At 50.3% G+C, this 18306-nt stretch overlaps 1 protein-coding gene across 4 annotated transcripts in view; it reads right to left on the reverse strand.

The window, feature by feature from the left end:
• AHRR (aryl hydrocarbon receptor repressor) overlaps positions 1-18306 on the reverse strand; it is a 92242-nt gene that overhangs the window by 62681 nt on the left and 11255 nt on the right. For 3 of the 4 annotated variants that reach the window (XM_053213912.1, XM_053213913.1, XM_053213911.1), the window contains exons 2-3: positions 10045-10117; positions 3823-4004 (exon numbers count right to left, since the gene is read on the reverse strand). In XM_053213912.1, coding sequence (XP_053069887.1) covers positions 3823-4004; positions 10045-10109 — 247 coding nt within the window. In that variant the 5' untranslated portion in view covers positions 10110-10117. The remainder of the gene's footprint in view (positions 1-3822; positions 4005-10044; positions 10118-18306) is intronic. The other variant, XM_053213910.1, reaches the window with a different exon arrangement.

An 18306-nucleotide genomic window follows, 5' to 3' on the forward strand; every position in this document is an offset into this window, starting at 1 on the left:
GCTCCCATCACAAGACTCACGGGACGGACACACCGTGTGGACCTTGGGTCCGTTACCTGTGAGTGGTGGTTCTCCACCACCTGAGCTTTGCTCCTCTGGCCAGCAAGTGTCCCAGACGAGCCCACACTGCAGAGCTAATGCCTGGGAGGGTGGCCGTAACCAACTACCAGGCTTAAGTGAGGAGGTGCTGGGGCTTCTCAGGCCCCACATCCTGGGGGAGCCCACCTCGAGGGTCCTGTTTGTCCTGACTTCCCCCTTTTTCTCAGCCCCCAATTTCCTATCGTGTGAACGATGAAATCCACAAGACTGGAAAATCCCAGTCTTGCATTTGAGCAGAGGGGTTGATAACGTAGAAGCACTGACTGGCCCCTTGCCTGTGCAAAAACCAGATAAAAAAAAATTAAAAATCTGCTGCCTTTCAAAAATCCACAAAAGCCAGCACTAAAGTAAACATCACAGGCAAGTTTTCTTATTACCATCTGAAGCTGAAATTTTCCAGGTCACATCCTTCCCAAAGGTGACATTTTATGGAAGCTTTAATGAAATTAACTCATCTATTTCTGAGTCAGGAAGTGCAGATTAAGATCCGATTTTTTGCAGCCTGACTTTTTTCTAACTCCACAGTGAAAATGAATTCGGGAAACTTTCTACAATTTCCTCTAAACTGTGCAGCTTCAAGGGGATCCCACACTTCAGAACCCTTGACAGAAACGGTGCTGTGGAGAAACCAAGTTTTGTTCTGACACCTGACTGTGACAGTGGCCAGGCAGCTGTGAGCTTTGGGCTGGCCCACCTGCTGCAGGACCTGGAGTCAGCCCTCGCTGCTCAGACAGACTTGAAGGGCGTCCGCGTGCACCAGCGGGAGGCGTGGGGTGGCAGGTCAGGAACATCACCGACCGCTAGTTAAGAGAGGTGAGGCGTTCAGGCAGGTACTTGAACAGCTGCCTGAACCCCTGGAAACAGCAGACAGGAGCCTTTCAGAGACCACCAACCCTGGCCTGGCTGGGAACAGCTGGACCCATCCAGAGAAGTGACCTGGTTCCCTCCCAACCACCCAGCCAGGAGGTCAGGTCTGCAAGGGTGTGTCAACAGGAGGTGAACCACCAACCCCACCCAGGGCAGCCCCAAACCTGCCCGAGCTGCCTAAGGAGGCCACCGTGGAAGCTGAGGTGGCCGTCCATAACAGAGGGGCTTCACAAAGGCAAGTCTGGGGACCGCGCCCTTGGTGTGGACACCTGGCTCTCCGGCACATTTTGTATGACTTTGTCGACTTACTCATCACATCACAAACCTCCTAGAAAAGCACTCTTGTCCTGCACAACACGAAAATGTTCCAGGTCACCTCAGTGAACTGATCTTGTCACCATCGGGGCTCAGAGTGCCCACCAGATAGCCACAGGCATGAGGAGGCAGGCCCCCAGCATGGGGATAGAACCCCTGGGGCCTGGGGATGTGCCCCAGGGCAAAGCGATGGGCCCTGGGCATGGGGATAGAACCCCTGGGGCATGGGGCTGGGGGCCCCTGGGGCTCTCAGCTTCTACTCAGAGCACAGATGCTCGGAAGAGCACCCCCGGTTACACCGGTCTTCCCATCTGCGGGCCTTTCTTGGCCCCTCACCTGAGGTCCCAGAGCCACCAAGAACCTGAAATCTAAGATTCCAGCACTTCAAGGAGAGAGGGCCTGAGCCAGACATGTGGACACTGGGAAGGAGAATCCAGACAATAGACATGGCTTTGAATGTGGCCAGTGAGAAAACACAGCAGCTGCAGCTATGGAGGTTGGGGGACAGGACTGCACCGCATACAGCTGGTCCTGTCACCCGAGGGCCTGGGGATACCCCAGTGCAGCTGGGGAAGGAACACAAAACCCCTCTGTTCCATGGGGAAGGGGCCCAGACCATAGCAGGGAGAATACAGTGACTAGCAGCCCCCGCCCCTGCCCCGTCCCGAGATGTAGGACCTTGGCAGCAAGGGGCCAGAGCCTTGGACAGACTGGGGTGAGGGGCTGCCTCAGCGCAGCCTGCAGACAGCGCCTGCCCCTTGCCTCCTGTGGGAAGCCCACCAGCCCACAAGACCCTCCTGGTGACCTCCACTGAGTGCCACGCACCATTCTCTGTCACCCTACAGAATACTTCAGCGGGAGTGTTTTGTGAGCTTGGGCTCCAGCCATGGAAGTCTGGGTGACGGACACCCAGGTGGCACCCTTTTAACCCAAAGGAAGAGTGCGAGGTTTAGTGAGGAAGACCGACCTGGGCTGAGCGCTGGGTGAGCTCCAGCCCCGGCTGCGAATCCCACGGGGCCACGTCAGGGATGGAAGAGGCAGCACGGGGATGCACAGGGGAACAGGGGAGCAGGGATGCCCCAGAGGGGTCCTGGGCATGGCCAATGTGGCAGCCACCAGCCCTCAGGACCAAGCCTGGCTCAGCAGGCCACATGGCCATCCAGCCCAGTGCACTCGGCCTCCCCATGACGACAGGTGGCCTTTCCATGATGGGACATCTCGGTGTGGCTCAGGACCAGCCCAGACTACCCACTGGGCTCCACACCCCAGAGCAGAGAGGGCACACACATGGGTGAGCCCCCAGGGTTCTGGGGTGTCAGACGGAGGTTGGGAGGGAGCTCCATGCAGAGCTCTCACACACAGAGCAGGCTCTCCGAGCCCAGTAGTGGTCAGAGGATCTGGGATTCCTGCTCCATGACAGAAAATGGAGGCCAACGTGCGGGGGGCCCTTTGGAGGGGTCAGTCGGCAAGGTGCCCAGGTGGAGTATGCACTGGGCAGAGCTGCCTGCAGGCCCCTAATGTTTCCTCATGGTGGGGTCTCTGGAGGAAGTTGGGATTGAAGGTAGGCTAAGTCCTCAAGAAAACCGCCCTCCCTCTCCTGGGGGGCTGCAGAAGGCCAGCAATGCACAGTGGCCGAGTCGCACCTCAGACATGTCTGATTAAGGTGCGTTCAGGCCTTGCCATAATCGTCTCAGGACAAATTGTCCCCACAGGTGTGGGAGCTGGGACAGACCTGGGTTCACATCACCCGAGGACCTCAGCCCTGGCCAGCGTCCTCACTGCAGCCCAGGGTGTTTTGTGCAGCAAAATGAGGATGTGCAAAAACCGACCTCCAAAGCCTTTGGGTAGAGAGTATAGACTCTGCTGTTGGCCACAGCCCCCACCACTCCCTGGTGCCCAGACCTGCCCCTTTACACATTTGTCTTACCCACTCCCAAAGACATGTAGTAAGCTGCGATTTGGTAAGAAGTTCAGACTTAATTCGGGACGATGACGGCAGTCATGGGCCCTGAAACGGGGTGGTGACAGCCACATTTCTTTACCAGGAACTGAGCCAAGACACGTGGAGAATGAGGCCTGGTTGGGAGCATCAGATATAGGAGAGCACCCATCCCCAGCTACTGCAAGGGACTGACACACCAGGGACCCCTTGCGCAGAGGGGCTGGTGCCTGGCTGGGATCACAGCATCCCCGGGACAGACAAAGCAACAACACGGAAGGATGGCCACCCAATAGTAACACGGGCTAATGGGGGAACACGGCCTCCTGAGCTCAGCCCTGGTCCTGCTTCCCCACAGAGAGGATCTGCCTGGTCCTCTGAAGCCCTGAGGCTGTGGGGAAGCTGAGCAGGGGGAGGGCCAGCCCCTGAGCCTTGCACAGGGCTGCCCTGGGTCATCAGCACTCAGTGCCCGCTCCTCTAAATGATTACCCAAGACAGGGTGCAAACTGGTCCATCCCAGTAAAGTGGGGTGGGCCCGGGTGAGACCGAAGCGAGCCCAGGTGACACCCAGCTGAGCACAGATGGACAGAAGAGAGTCCTACCTTCAAAGAAGCTCTTCACCCTGAGGTAGCTGACGCTGAGACGCAGGACGGAAAGCTTGTCCAGCTTAGACACGATGTCAGGAGGAAGCGGAAGCAGGCTGGCCAGGTGGTCCAGCTCGGCGTTGAGGCGGTCCCGGTGCCGCTTGGACGGGTTTGACTTCTCAGCCCCCGTGGCCGGCCTCCTGCAGGGAAGCAAGCGCCATCAGACTCGGGGTTTCCCGCCAGGGGCTGTCACCCCATGGAGCACACACCTGTCCCCAGAAGTGACCTTATGGCATGGATCAGCTTCTAAGTGAGAAAAGGTGCTGAAAAGGACAAAAGGCTCCTGATACTGTGCATACGAGGAAGCTGGGATCCATGATCAGGAAGGGCGCTCAGAGACAGAGAGCAGGTCTCCTTGGACACAGCTGCAGGCAAGCTGTGTGGCTCCAGCACATTTCTTGACCTCTCTGTGCTAACTTTTCCCCAAGTGTGAGGAGGATCCCTGGCCCCAGGCTGCATGTGCTCAGCCTCTTCCAGGCTTTTCTTAAACGCAGGACCTTTTCAGGACCTGCAGTCCAGGTGTGACTGATGCTTCTGGGCCTCAGTTTCTCCTCTACACAGCAGGGCTGAACGGGTCCGAGGAGGGGGTAACAGAGGACCCTTGGGCACCTGGGCGCTGTCCCACCCGCCCTTCTGAAGCCCTGACGTCATGGGCTGTGCCTCTGTGAGGTGGCTGGTGGCCTGGGTTCCATTTCCCTTTGCCCCACAACAGATCTGCTCTCCCCCACAAGGGGGATCCCCCTGCCCAGGGCTTCCCTGTCCACCATCCTGGTAGAGGGCAGAGCTGGCCTCCCTCATCTGACCCTCTTACCACCCCCCCCCCCCCCCCGCCGGATGACAGTCCCTCTCCTCTAACCCTAACCGCCCTCACAGAAACAGCTCTATACAGGCCCTTCCTAAACATCACCCACATCAAAGCATCTGAACCTAAAGTGGCAGCCAGAGTTGGGTGGAGAGGCGGCAGGGGGAGGGGCTGTTGGCGCTGGACCCAGGTTGCCTGGCTCCCAGGGCCAACCCTCCCTGGGGTCATGGCACCTGGGAGGCTGGAGGGCTCCTGCTTTTAGGGGCTGAGGTCTCTTTTGTCTAGGAGTTCCTATTTGTCCCTGTGTGTTCACTTACAAGTGTGGTGAGACCCAGCAATCCGTCTGTCAGGAGGGGCCCGCAGCACAAACCTACTTTGCAGAGTCTGAGGGCCCCTGGCCACAAAAGCACAGAGAAGCCTGATGCCCCGATCCCAGAGACCACTTCTTTGTTTGCTTTGAGGTACAATTCACACAACACTAGCTTTTCAAAATGTACATTCACCTCTATCAAGTCCCAAACATCTCACGGCTCCAGATGAAACCCTGTACCCATTCAGTAGTTTCTCCCGGTCTCCCTCCAGCACCCCTGGCAACCACAAGCTGCCTTCTGTCTCCACGGCTCTGCCTGTTCTAGACATTTCACACACGTGCAGCCACACAGTGTGAGACTTTTCACGTCTGGCTTCTTCCACCTGGCATCATGTCTTCAAGTAACTGTGGTGCAGCGTTTATCAGGACCCCATTCCTTCTTCTGGGTGAATAACACTCCGTCGTGTGGATGGACCACATTTGCTCACCTGTTCACAACTCGACGGAAGTCTGGCCAGCTTTCACTCGACGGACATCGTACCCAATGCCTTATGACCCTAAGACCCTGCTCACACCTAATTTTCAGTTCTCTCAGTGCACGCCCCGGAGTGGACAGCCGGGTCGGTGTGGTCACTCCATTTCACCTTCTGAGGAGCTGCCAGACTAGCGGCTGCACCCAAAGACATCACCACCAGCACCGGGTGAGGGTTCGGCGCTTCACACCCTCATGGACACATCAGTTTCCTTTTTCTGTAGAACAGCCATTTTCGCAGGCGTGAAGGGGTGTCTCGCTGCGGTTTGACTGGTATTTTCCTTAACGGCCAGTAATGGTCACCCTTTCACATGCTTGCTGGGCGTCTGTGTGTCTTCTTTGGAGAAATGTCTCCCCAAGTCCTTTGCCCATTTTTCAACTGGGTTGTCTTTTTAATGTTGAGTTGTAGGAGTTCTTTATATTCTTGACAGAAGCCCTTTATCAGATACATGATTTACAAACATTCCTCCTATATCTTTGCTTTTCTCACTTTCTGCTGTTTTTCTTCCTTAATGAGGCATATGCCCCCAAATCACTCATGTTGCTGGGCAAAATTTAAACCGGCAGGAGGCCTGGAGATAAACTGAGCAGCTCCAGTGTGGGCTGGCACCTGCTGGCTAGAGCAGAGCCCCCCACCCCCACCCCAGTCAGTGAAAGACACCCGAGGCCTCCCCAGAGACACAGGAGCACTCAGGGCAGGTGTGAGGGTCAGAGAAGGGGAGACAGTGGGAGACCGGCAGGTGGCCCCTGCTGAAACCTCACCTCTGTGCAGGGCTGGGAGGGGGGAGCTGCTCCCCTGTCTCCCCAGACAGCCTGTGCCTGAAGATGAGCTGGGCCATGATATTTCTCCTACCCCTGCCCTCTTGGGGCACCTGCGGGAGGGACACTAGCCTGCTGGAGAAATGGGCATTGGAAGAGCCCCTTCAAAGTTTCTCACAATACTGGCTGTCCCGTGATGCATCTCCGCCACCCCATTCCCCAGTCCCATGGGCCAGAGCAGGAACCACCCCACCCCACGCCCACGGGCATGAGAGGGGATGGGGGTTGAGGGGCTTCAGGCTCAGGCCCAGGGGCATGTGGAGTAAGTTCCAAGTCCCCGGGCAGAGACTCAGCAGGTGATAGGGGACAAGGACCAGTGCCATTAGCACAGGGATAGTTCAGGCTCAGATGGAAGAGAGCCCTGGCACCAAAAATATAGAATACCTGGCGTACATCTGGCAATGCTCCCCTGAACTGATGTGTAGATTCAATGTAATCAAATTAAAATTCCAACAATGCTTTTTATAGGAACTAACACACTGATTCTAAAATTTACATGGAAACGCAAAGGACCAAGAATAACCAATGAAATAGCAAAATCGGGGGACCTATCCTTTTGACTTTAAGCCTGTCATAAATCTACAATGTTCCAGATGGCTTGGTATTACAGAAAAGATAGAAATATAGAACAAGGGAACAGAGTAAGGAGTCTAGAAATAAACCCACAGATTTTGGACAATTCATTTGATGAAGATACTACGGTAGTTCAAGGGAAAGAAAGTCCTTCCAATAACGGGGCTGGTCAACTGGAAACCCATGAAAACAGGTGAACACCAACTGTCACCACACATAATCCCCCCAAATTAACTCAAAGTGGGTCACAGACCTAAATCTATAGCCTATTATAAAACTTTACAAGAAAATACATAAGATCTTTGAGACCTTGGGATAGCCACAGGACTCTTAGAATACACACATACACTCAAACTCATAAAAGAAAAAAATGGGTAAGTTGATCTTCATCAATATCTTTTAAATGTCTTTTGAAGATCACCATTAAGAAAATGAAAGTGGGGAGCCTGGGTGGCTCAGTCAGTGGTGCGTGCGACTCTTGATCTCAGGGTCATGAGCTCGAGCCCCATGTTGGGCATAGAGATTAGTTTTTATTTATTTATTTATTTATTTATTTATTTATTTATTTATGAAATTTATTGTCAAATTGGTTTCCATACAACACCCAGTGCTCATCCCAACAGGTGCCCTCCTCAATACCCATTACCCACCCACCCCTCCCTCCCACCCCCGATAAACCCTCAGTTTATTCTCAGTTTTTAGGAGTCTCTTACGTTTTGGCTCCCTCCCTCTCTAACTTTTTTTTTTCCTTCCCCTCCCCCATGGTCTTCTGTTGAGTTTCTCAGGATCCACATAAGACTGAAAACATATGGTATCTGTCTTTCCCTGTATGACTTATTTCACTTAGCATAACACTCTCCAGTTCCATCCACGTTGCTACAAAAGGCCATATTTCATGCTTTCTCACTGCCACGTAGTATTCCATTGTGTATATAAACCTCAATTTCTTTAATGTTTATTCACTCTTGAGAGAAAGAGTGTGAGTGGGGCAGGGGCAGAGAAAGAGGGAGGCACAGAATCTGAAGCAGGCTCCACACTCCGAGCTGTCAGCACAGAGCCCAACGTGGGGCTCGAACTCATGAACCATGAGATTATGGCCTGAGCTGAAGTCTGACGCTCAACTGACTGAGCCACCCAGGCGCCTCTAGAGATTACTTTTTTAAAAAAGAAAATGAAATGAAAAGGTAAGCCATAGATTGGGGGAAAACGTCCACAAGAACTTGTATCCAGAATATGTAAAGCAGTTTTAAAACTCAGTAAGAAGACAGCAGAGAAGATATGTGGATGGCACACAAGCACATGAACAGACGCCCAGCGCCCGTGGGGAACGAGGCAGATCAAGCCGTGTTGAGGCGGCACCACCGCCCATCGGGGACCTGGGTAGAAGGCAGAGGACCGAGAGCCCCTGCGCGCTGCTGGGAAGCAAGACGGTGCAGCTGCTTTGGAAAACAGCTTGGTGGTTCCCTAAAAGTGAACACACATCTGCTGAGTCAAAATCCTACTCCTAGGTATTTACCCAAGAGAAATGAAAACATACATCCACACAAAGACTTGTGTGTAAACATTCGTGGCAGCTCTGCCTGCAACGGCCCAAACCTGGGAAGCACCTGAATGTCCATCTGCAGGTGAGTAAACGAAGCGGTGCATCCAGACCCTGGATCACTACTCGGCAGCAAACAGGAGCACGCTCCGTACACACAAAGTGTGGATGGGCCTCAAGATCAGGCTGAAGGAAAGAAGCCCAACAAAATGGTATCTGATTCCACTTACAGAAGATTCCAGAGATGCATAGCAGGCTACGGCACAGAGCACATCAGGGTTGCCTGGATGGAGGTGGAGGCAGGGACCGCAAGCACACAGGACACTCTGGGTACGATCCGAGTGTCGGTGACCTTGATTTTGGTGGTGTTCCATGGTGCATACAGCTGTCAACCCGACCAGACTGCACATTTAACCACGTGCAGTGCCACAGCCTTCAGTTACAGCCCAATAAGGAAAAAGATGCAAGTGACCAACACCTCCAGGGGCCGTGGTGCCGTTCCTTACTCAACGTGACTGTGTGCTCACCAGAATGAACCCTGTCTAGCACACACAAGCAGGACTCAGCCCCACCACTGCCCCGCCCCGGACCCAGTCGTGGAAACACTCAGCCGCCTCCTGCCTCACCCTCCACTTGTAGAGCCCAGGAGGCCCGCGGTGGCCACACAACCAACTCAGGTGACAAACTCACTTTCCGAAGCCCCGCCCCTCAAGCCTTTGTTGCCTATCCTTGGGTGGGGGCCTCTCCCAGAACCCTGCAGCCACCAGGGCCCAGAAGGGCAGCCTGGGTCACAGAAACACAGGCCCAAACACAGAGCCTTATATACACATGCTCACACTGACTCAAACAGAGCTATATTACACACACACACACACACACACACACACACACACACACACACCAGAAACCCAGCCAACAGTGCACACACTGCAGGACCCCCTTGGAGGAGCCAGAGGCAGCCCCTGGGCTCTGGGAACCACACCTGCTGGCCTCACAGCAGGGCAGTCCCAAACCCCTGCCGCAAAATTCATACCTTGTTGTCCTGAACACCTTTGGGCTGCTGGCGGGACTGTGAACACTGGTGTTGTGTCCAGGAGGTGAGGGTCACAGATTCCTTTCTCTACTCTGTAAACCTCCTGGAGGCCCACAGGCAGGGGGACAAGCCCCACAGTGTCCTTCATGTGTGGCAACGCTCGCAGGGGCCGTGGGTGTGTCCTTGCGAGGACAGGTTTCACCAGGGCAGGGAGGAGATCTGGTGCTCACCAACCATGGTGACATCTCAGCCCCCCATGTTGACTTCTAGCTGAAAGGTGTCACTCAGCTTTGCCTTGTCTTGCCTTGCCATCAAAGTTAGGAAAGCAGCCCAAAGTCGCTAAGAAAGGCAGCAGTGGGTTTCCAGCTGCGCAGAGAACCCACAACACACCGCCAGCCCCAGGCACTGGGTCTCATGCTGTTTCTGCAAGCCCCTCTACCCATCAGAAAGACTCAGCAAAACCTCTCCCTCATTCACTTTATTCCTAAAATTCACTCCTTTCAATGAAAATGCAAATACTTTCCCCCTTCATCAGGAACAATCAGCAAAAACAGAAGATGTGATACTTTACTGTTTCTGAATGGGTTTCCTTCTTTTCCTTCCAGCATACATGCACTCCCCTGGTGGAATCATCATTTCTGGCCCTAAAAAAAGGGGGGGGGGAGCATAAAGTTTGTTATGTTGAAGAGAGCCCAGTGCCCGTATGACTCCCCAAACCACCAAAGGCAGCAGCATCGGCCAAGGTCGGCTGTGTCTCTAATCAAGGAGTCAACACCGAGCCCACGCTGGGGGTCCCACTCCTCCTTGCCAACTGGACAAGACCCAAGGTGATTCTGGCACAAAGCCTGCCCACGTGAACCACTTACACCCCCTCTCACTCAGCAGGAAGGTGTTCAAGGGCCACGTGAGGACACACAGCCCTGACCATAACATCTCCCCTTGACCGGCAGCGTCATGGTCCCCCAGCCTGACCTGAGGATCTGAGTCACTACACTCACACAGAGAATAGCCCTCCACTCTTGCACCTGGCTCAGAAAGCTTACACTCTTGCACCTGGCTCAGAAAGTTAAATATCCTGAGCTTGTCCTCAGAAAACAGAAGCTGTTCCACAGGCATCCAGGAGCAGGAGACACAGCCAGGGTCCTAAGGAACAGTTTGCTGTGTCAGGGCTCTCATGGGGCTGTTTCCCTGGCAGGAGCCGCATGCACCCTCTCTTGGTGGAGTTTGTGGTGGGTCTTCTTCCTCTTTCCATCCCTCCCCTTTGTGGCCTTGCACTTCTGAGCCAACAGCCTTCCTCTTTTGTATGTAAAGTCTCGCACTCAGCTCCATAGCCCTGGACTCCACTTTAGCCACTAACTCACGGCTGCAGCCCAGCTGAACACACCCACCAGCCTCCACCAGCAGTGCTGGACATGGCGCCTGTATCTGAGAGTAGGTCCTTAAGGAGTAGCCCAAGACCTGTGTCCTAAGGCTGGTCAGTTCACCCATCACCTCAAGAAGGGCATCAGAATCTTGATTCTTCCATGCAGTGGGCTATCTGAACCCTCATAAACATCCTGTGCAGTGACCACTCATTGCTAGGCACTGGGCGAACAGAGTCGGAGAGTGGGTTAAGAGCCCTTGCCTGGCCTCAAGAAGAGGTAGGCCCAACACACAGTGTTCACCCTGTGTGTGAAGTGCCATGAGAACATTGGAAATGTGTAACAAATGTGCTTGAAATATAAGAAACACACTTTGAATATAAAGATATAGGCAGGCAAAGTAAGTGGAGAGGAAAAGATATGCCACGCAAACAGGAATCAGAAGAATCTGGGATAGTTATGTGAGTAAGACAAGATGTAACCAGGGACAAGGACGGATATCGCATGAAGACATAGCAATCCTACACGTGTATGCATCTATAAAGTATGTGGAGCAAAAATGAATAAAACTGAACAGATAATTCGTCAGAGACGTCAACACTCTTGTCTCAGTAATCAATACAATAAGTAAACCGAAAATCAGGAAGGATTTAGAATACCCAAACAGTAACAGACTTGAACTGCAGAACTCTCCACCCAACGACAGCAGAGTGTGTATTCTGTGTACATGGAGCATTCATCAACATAGACCAAATGCCAGGACTTAGAACAATCCTGAACAAATTTAAAAGTATAGAAATCATACAAAGTATGTTCTGTGATAATAATGAGATTAAACTAGAAAGATACATGGAAAATTCCTAGATATTTTGAAAGCAACATGCTTCTAAATAACTATGGGTCAAAGAGAAGGTGTCAAAGAAATTTAAAGTATTTTGAACTTAATTAAAATGAAAACACAACATACAAGATTTTGTGGGACACGGCTGAGCAATACTTTAATGGAAACTGACAGTATTAAGTTTATATTAGAAAAAAATAAAAGATCTCAAATATTTTGAGCTTCCAATTTAGTAACTAGAAAAAGAGCAAATAAACCCAAATCAAGCAGAAGGACAGAAATAATAAAGAAGAAAAATCAATGAAACTTAAATAGAAGAAGAGAAAAATTGATGAAATCAAAAGTTGGTTCCTTGAAAAGATCAACAACATTGATACACCTCTAGCCAGATGGGTCAAGAAATAGAGAAGACACAAATGACCAAAATCAGGATGAAAGAGGGGTCATCACTACAGATCCCACAGGCATTAGAAAGAAAATTAGAGTATATGACTAGGAACTTACTTGTGTCCCCCCAATTCCATATGTTGGGGCCTTAATCCTGCATTGGAAGGGGTGCCTTTAAGGAAGTGATTAAGGTTAAATGAGGTCTTAAAAGTGGAGACCTGACCTGTTAGAACTGTTGCCCTTATAAGAAGAGGAAGAGACACCAGGGGTCTCTCTTCACTATCTGTACAGAGTCATTGCAAACCAAGAAGAGAGCTCTCACTGGAAACCAAATCTGAAGCTTTGGGAAGGTCATGGAGAAGACATGACTGCCAGCTGAACTGTGAGCTGGACCCAGGTACTAGGAAGGTACTCATCCCCTCCCCTGTCCTTGGATGTGGGTTCCACTCAACTTTCCTGCTCCCAGAGGCCGGTCCAAGGACACAGCCTTGAGTCGGGGATGTTCTGTTGAGAACACATGCAAAGTATACATGGCTGAGCCCAGTTACGACCTCTTTATGAGCTTTTAAGATATAGCCAGTGAGTATGGGATCTACTCATCTTTCTGCCATCTGAGACAAGCTTTCATATGTAAGTTCTCTTTGCTTATTAAAACTGCCACCTACCGACCTGGGAGTGGCTGCCTCTTTCTTGGTCTCTCCCTGCCCTCCATAAACAGGGGCTAGTTTCAGAATACACCTAGGAAGTTCCTGAGGAGTTTGCAAAACCACCAAGCAGGCACCTGGATCTTGGACTCCCAGCATCCAGAACTGTGAGAAATAAATGTCTGTGGTTTAAGTCACCCAATCTGTGTATTTTGTTACGCAGCCCAAGCAGACTAAGACAAATGCTATCTCCACAAATCCAACAATTTAGATAAAACAGACCAGCTCCTTGAAAAAAAAACACAATCTACCAAAACTCACTCAAGAAAAAAACTGTTTGCTCTGGTCCTACATCTATTCCAACAAACAAACAAACAAACAAACAAACAACAATAACAACCAAAAAACACCTAGGCCCAGATGGTTTCACTCGTAAATTCTACCAGTTAAAGAAAAGAGTAATAATACCAATTCTCTGCAAACTTTGGAAGAATATTGAAATGAAAATTGAAAATTGAAAACTCATTTATAAGTTCAACATTACTCTGATACAAAAACCAAAGACATCTCAAGAAAACTATAGACTGATATCTCCCATGAACACAGACACAAAAATCCTCAATCAGATATTAGCAAATGGAATCCAGCAAAACAAACAGGGCAAAACATCACCACAAGTGAGGGTTATCCAAGAATTCAAGGCTGCTTCAACATCCAAAAATTGATCACTGTAATTCACTACATTAATAAACTAAAGAAAAAATACATATGACCATCTTACACATGCAAAAAAGGTATTTAACAAAATCCAAACCCATTCATAACAATGAAAAACTCTCATCAAGCTAGGAATAGAAGAAAACTTAATTACTCTAATAAAGGGCATCTACAGAAATGCCTACACCAGCGTTACAACCCACAGCGGGAAACTGAGCTTGTCCTCTGAGTTCACAGGCACGGCCCTTCATTTCCCTTCCTACTCTGTGCCACATGTGTGTCCTAGTCAGGGCAATAAGGTGAGAAAAAGCAATGCCGGAACATTGGGAAAGGGAGAGACAGAACTCTATTCCCAGACAACACAACTATACATACAGAAAATTCCAAAAAGTTTACTAAGGTAAATGTCTTATAATAATTGAGTTCAGCAAAGTCAAAGGGTAAAAGGACAAGATACAAAAGTCAAGTGTGTTTCTGTAGAGTAGCAATGAACAATCAGAACACAGATTTTTAAAAAGCAGTACCATTTATAATAGCACCAAAATAAAAATGAAATACTTAGGTATTTCAAGAAGTTCACTATGTGTATAACTGGGCTCTAAAGAGTAGGAGGTTATAGAAGGCAAGAGAAAGAAATTTAATAAATAGTAAAAATTTGTCCAAACATAATATAAACTTACAGATTTAAGAAGGTCATTAAGTTCCAAGCACAAAAACATTTAAAAAAATTACAGCAAGGCCAGTCATAATCAAATTGCTCATAACCAGTGATATATAGAACAATGTTAACAGCCACCAGAGAAAATGGCCATCGGGTACAGAGAAACAAAGGTAAGAATGAAAGTGGGTGCCTCATCAGAAAAGTGTAGAGACTACGTCTTTAAAGCACGGAGAGAAAACCCCTGAAACTTAGAATTCCACACCGTTTGAACATAGCTTTCAAAACTGAAGGCTAGAGACTTTTTCAGACATACACAAGCTGAAAGAATGCACTGCCAGCTGACCCACACTATAAGAAATGTGAAAGGGTGTCTTCAGGCCAAAGGAGAATGATACCAGATGGTAACATGGGTCTACAAAATGGAACAGGAGGCACAGAAAACAGGAACTGCTGGGTACAAAACCAAGGTTTGTTCTTACTATTTAAATGTCTTCAAAAGGTAACTGTTTAAACAGCAATGATAACAAGGTATCGTGGGGTTTATAACATATGTAGCTGTCAGGGCAACTGTAGCAACTATAGCGCCTGGGCCAGGAGGGGAAGATTGAAGGACCCTGGGGCAGGCTCCTATGCTGTTGTTCCCTAGGAGGTACACTCGTCCTCAAAAGTTGTGCAGGTATCCATGTATTGCCTCCAGGCTCCAAATCCACCCCTCCTTGCTCGTTCTGCATGCACGGCAGACCCTTCAAGCATTTCTTCTTTATATAGCACAGTATGGCCCCTGCCAGCAGAGGCCCCGGAGGGACTTTGCAGGAATAAGGGGCTTCTCGTCCCAGGGTTTTAGATTTTCCTTTGCTCCGGTTCACCACCACCAGAGGTGGAGAAACTCAGTGACCTTCTCCACCATCCACGGGGCTGAACTATACCCTCTGCAGGCCCGAGGGACCATGTCCAAGGGCATGCTTTCAGCATGCTCTCTCTGCCAGCCCTGGAGCACCCTCAGAGTCGTCTTGTCACCCTTACAGCCACTCCACCGTTGTAGACATTTCTTCCTCAAAGTCTCTCAGTTCAAACAAGAAGTTAAGTTAAAAATACAAAAAGCTGATTTTTAAAAGTTACATACTAAAAACATGACTTGTCAGGGATTTGTTCCTATGTAATCAGGGAGTCCAAGTGAGACTGGATGATTCGACGTTGATAGCTGCCCATCTGTGCTGGTTGATGAATAAGCCGGGCTCATCATAAAATTCCCTCCCTTTTCGTCAAAGATTTGAAATTCTCCATAAGAAAAGGTTTTTAAAAAGCATTAAAAAGAAGCAAAACGTGGCCTAAGAGCAGACAATCTGCGGTGCCAAGGCCGTTCAACGGGGAAAGAAGAGTGTCTTCAGCAAAGGGGTACACCGAGTGCCCACATGCAAGAGGATGAAGTTGCTTCCTGCCTGACACCATATGAAAAACCAGCAAAATTAAAGACCTAAGTGTAAGAGCTCAAATTATAAAATCCTCAAGGATAACATGGGGCTCTAGCTTCATGACTTTAAATTTGGCAACAGATTCTTAGATATGTCACCAAAGGCACAGATAAAAAAGTTAAAAAAAATACATGGGACTCCATCAAAATTAAAAACCTGCGCTTCAGAGGACACAGTGAAAAGACAACCCACAGAATGGAAGAAAGCGTTTGCAAATTATGCATCTGATAAGTCTACCATTCAGGACATATAGAGAATTCTTACAACTCAACAACAACAAAAAGACAAACAGTACAATTAAAAACGGGCAAAGGACTTGAACAGGCATTTCTCCAAAGAAAATATACAAATGGCAACAAACACATGAAAAGATGCTCCACATCATTAGTCACTAGGGAAATGTCATCAGAGCCACAAGGAGACAGCATTTCAGTCCCCACTAGGATGGCTACCAACAAAACAAAGGGAAAATGGCAGGTGTTGGGGAGGACGCTGAGCGACGGGGACACTGTGGCTGCTTCTGCCAATGGAAAATGGTACAGCTGCTGTGGGAACTCGTGCGCAGTTCCCCGAAGAGTCAGCGTTACCACACACCCCAGCCAGCTCCACTCCTAGGTATAGGTTCAAGAGAATTGAAAACACACATTTAAACAAAATCTGGCACACAGACGCTCATAGCTTCGTTCTTCACAAATAGCCAAAAAGTGTAAAGCGCCCAAAGCCCACCAACTGATGAACAGGTAGACGAAGTGTGGTCTACGCACACAGCCACATAAAGGGATGGGGTTCTGATGCGCACCGCCACACAAATGAGCCACGGAGATACACGAGAGAAGACAGACACAAACGGTCACGTATTGGTTCCACATGTAAGGAATGTCCACAACAGGCAAACCCATAGACAGAAAGTAGGGCAGTGGTTGCCAGGGCTGGGAGGAAGGAATGGGGAATGACTGTTTAATGGGTACAGAGTTTAACTTGGGGTGAAGAAAACGTTTTGGAAGTAGACAGAGGTGGTAGGTGCCCAACTTCGGCGATATGCTAAATAAATGCACTGAACAATACATTTTTAAATGGTTACTTTTAGGTTATGCGAGTTTTAACAAAAAGCACAACACAAATCTACATGCAAATACAGGTGGCGTTTTCAGAGTGGAGGAGGGGATAGAGCACACTGGAAATGTCTGAGGGTGTTCTGCACAGAGGGAGCGGACAACGGGTGGGAGCTGCAGGGCCCTGGGGGACAGATGTACATTTCTGGGCTGCCAGGGATGAAGTGGGCAAGCACAGGAGCGCTCTGGAGCGCGTGCAGGGATGTGGCCTGGCGGCTGCAGGCTTCAACACAAACGGATGGACGGATGCTTTGGCCTTCTCAGCCTCACCCTGTGCCATGGCCACCATGCACGCACTTCTCTGGGAAGCCAGGTCGGGCCGTCAGTGGCTGGAGGCCAGAGTGCAAGGTCATCATCCCAGGCCTGGCCCCAGCTTAGGGGGACAAAAGGCCAGGGATGTTTCCTTGCACCCCGAGAGGGGCCAAGCACTCAACAGCCCACACAGCCACCCGTGAAGCCAAAGGTGAAGGAGAACTGGGGCGCCTGGGTGGCTCAGTCGGGTGAGTGTCTGACTTCAGCTCAGATCACGATCTCACACTCCGTGAGTTTGAGCCCCGCGTTGGGCTCTGTGCTGACAGCTCAGAGCCTGGAGCCTGCTTCCGGTTCTGTGTCTCCCTCTCTCTCTGCCCCTCCCCTGCTCATGCTCTGTCTCCCTCTGTCTCAAAAAAATAAATCAAAACATTAAAAAAAAATTTTTTTAAAAAGGTGAAGGAGACCCCATCCCCAGCATCACCATTCCTCAAATGAGCCCCAAGCCAGGAGCAGGGATGGTGTGGGGGGTGGAGGAGATGACAGAAGATGAGGAGGGGGCCAGGGACACTCCTATGGGGGGTGGCACTGACCCCCTAGTTATCCTTCACCCACAGCCCTCTTTCCCCAAAGCAGAAGCTGGGACAGGATCCAGGCCCCGTCTTGCACACTGCCTGCCTGCCCCACAAAGCCACATTCTCCCTCCATGTCTCCACCTCAGCATTCAGAATGACCCCCAAAACACAGGTTACGGCAAAAAGCAACAACCAAGGGCAGATAAAAGTCTCCAGGCACCACCCCCATTGGGGTTTGTGTGGAAGAAATTAAAGGAGTCGGCCCAATGACACCATGCCCCACAGAACTCGCTGGAAAAACCACAGTTTGGGGTTCCATCTGTGCTGAGGTTTCTGCCCTAGGAACCCAACATATAGGAAGTGGATAGTATGGCCGTAGGTTGCTCCATTTTACTAAATACGTGCCCTCTCCTCAAAAAGATGAAGCCTGCTTGGGATAGGACCAAACTCCTTGAAGAAATGCCCCTCTGAGGCAAGACACGGGTCTCTCTGCCTCAGATGCAGGTGACAGACGCCTTGTCAGTAAGCAGGGGAGGGGGAAGGCAGGAGACCCTCCACACTGGGCTCCTTGTGGCCTGCGGTTGGCCTGGACCAGGGTCTTTTCTGCAACCATGGTCATTGCTGGGGTGGGAGGTGGCCAGAAGCCTGGGCACCACAGGGGAACCCACCGGTGGGAGCTGGGCCCAACACGGTGGTTTGTGGACCTTCCATCGCTGCTAAGCTCTGAGCTGACTGTGGGTTTCTTTGGAGAAGCCTGAGCTTTTATGAGAATTCTTCTCTTATGGTAAAAGCAATGGCTGTCCCAAAATTAAAA

Source organism: Acinonyx jubatus, unplaced genomic scaffold (assembly GCF_027475565.1).
Source record: "Acinonyx jubatus isolate Ajub_Pintada_27869175 unplaced genomic scaffold, VMU_Ajub_asm_v1.0 scaffold_20, whole genome shotgun sequence".
Lineage (NCBI taxonomy): Eukaryota > Metazoa > Chordata > Mammalia > Carnivora > Felidae > Acinonyx > Acinonyx jubatus.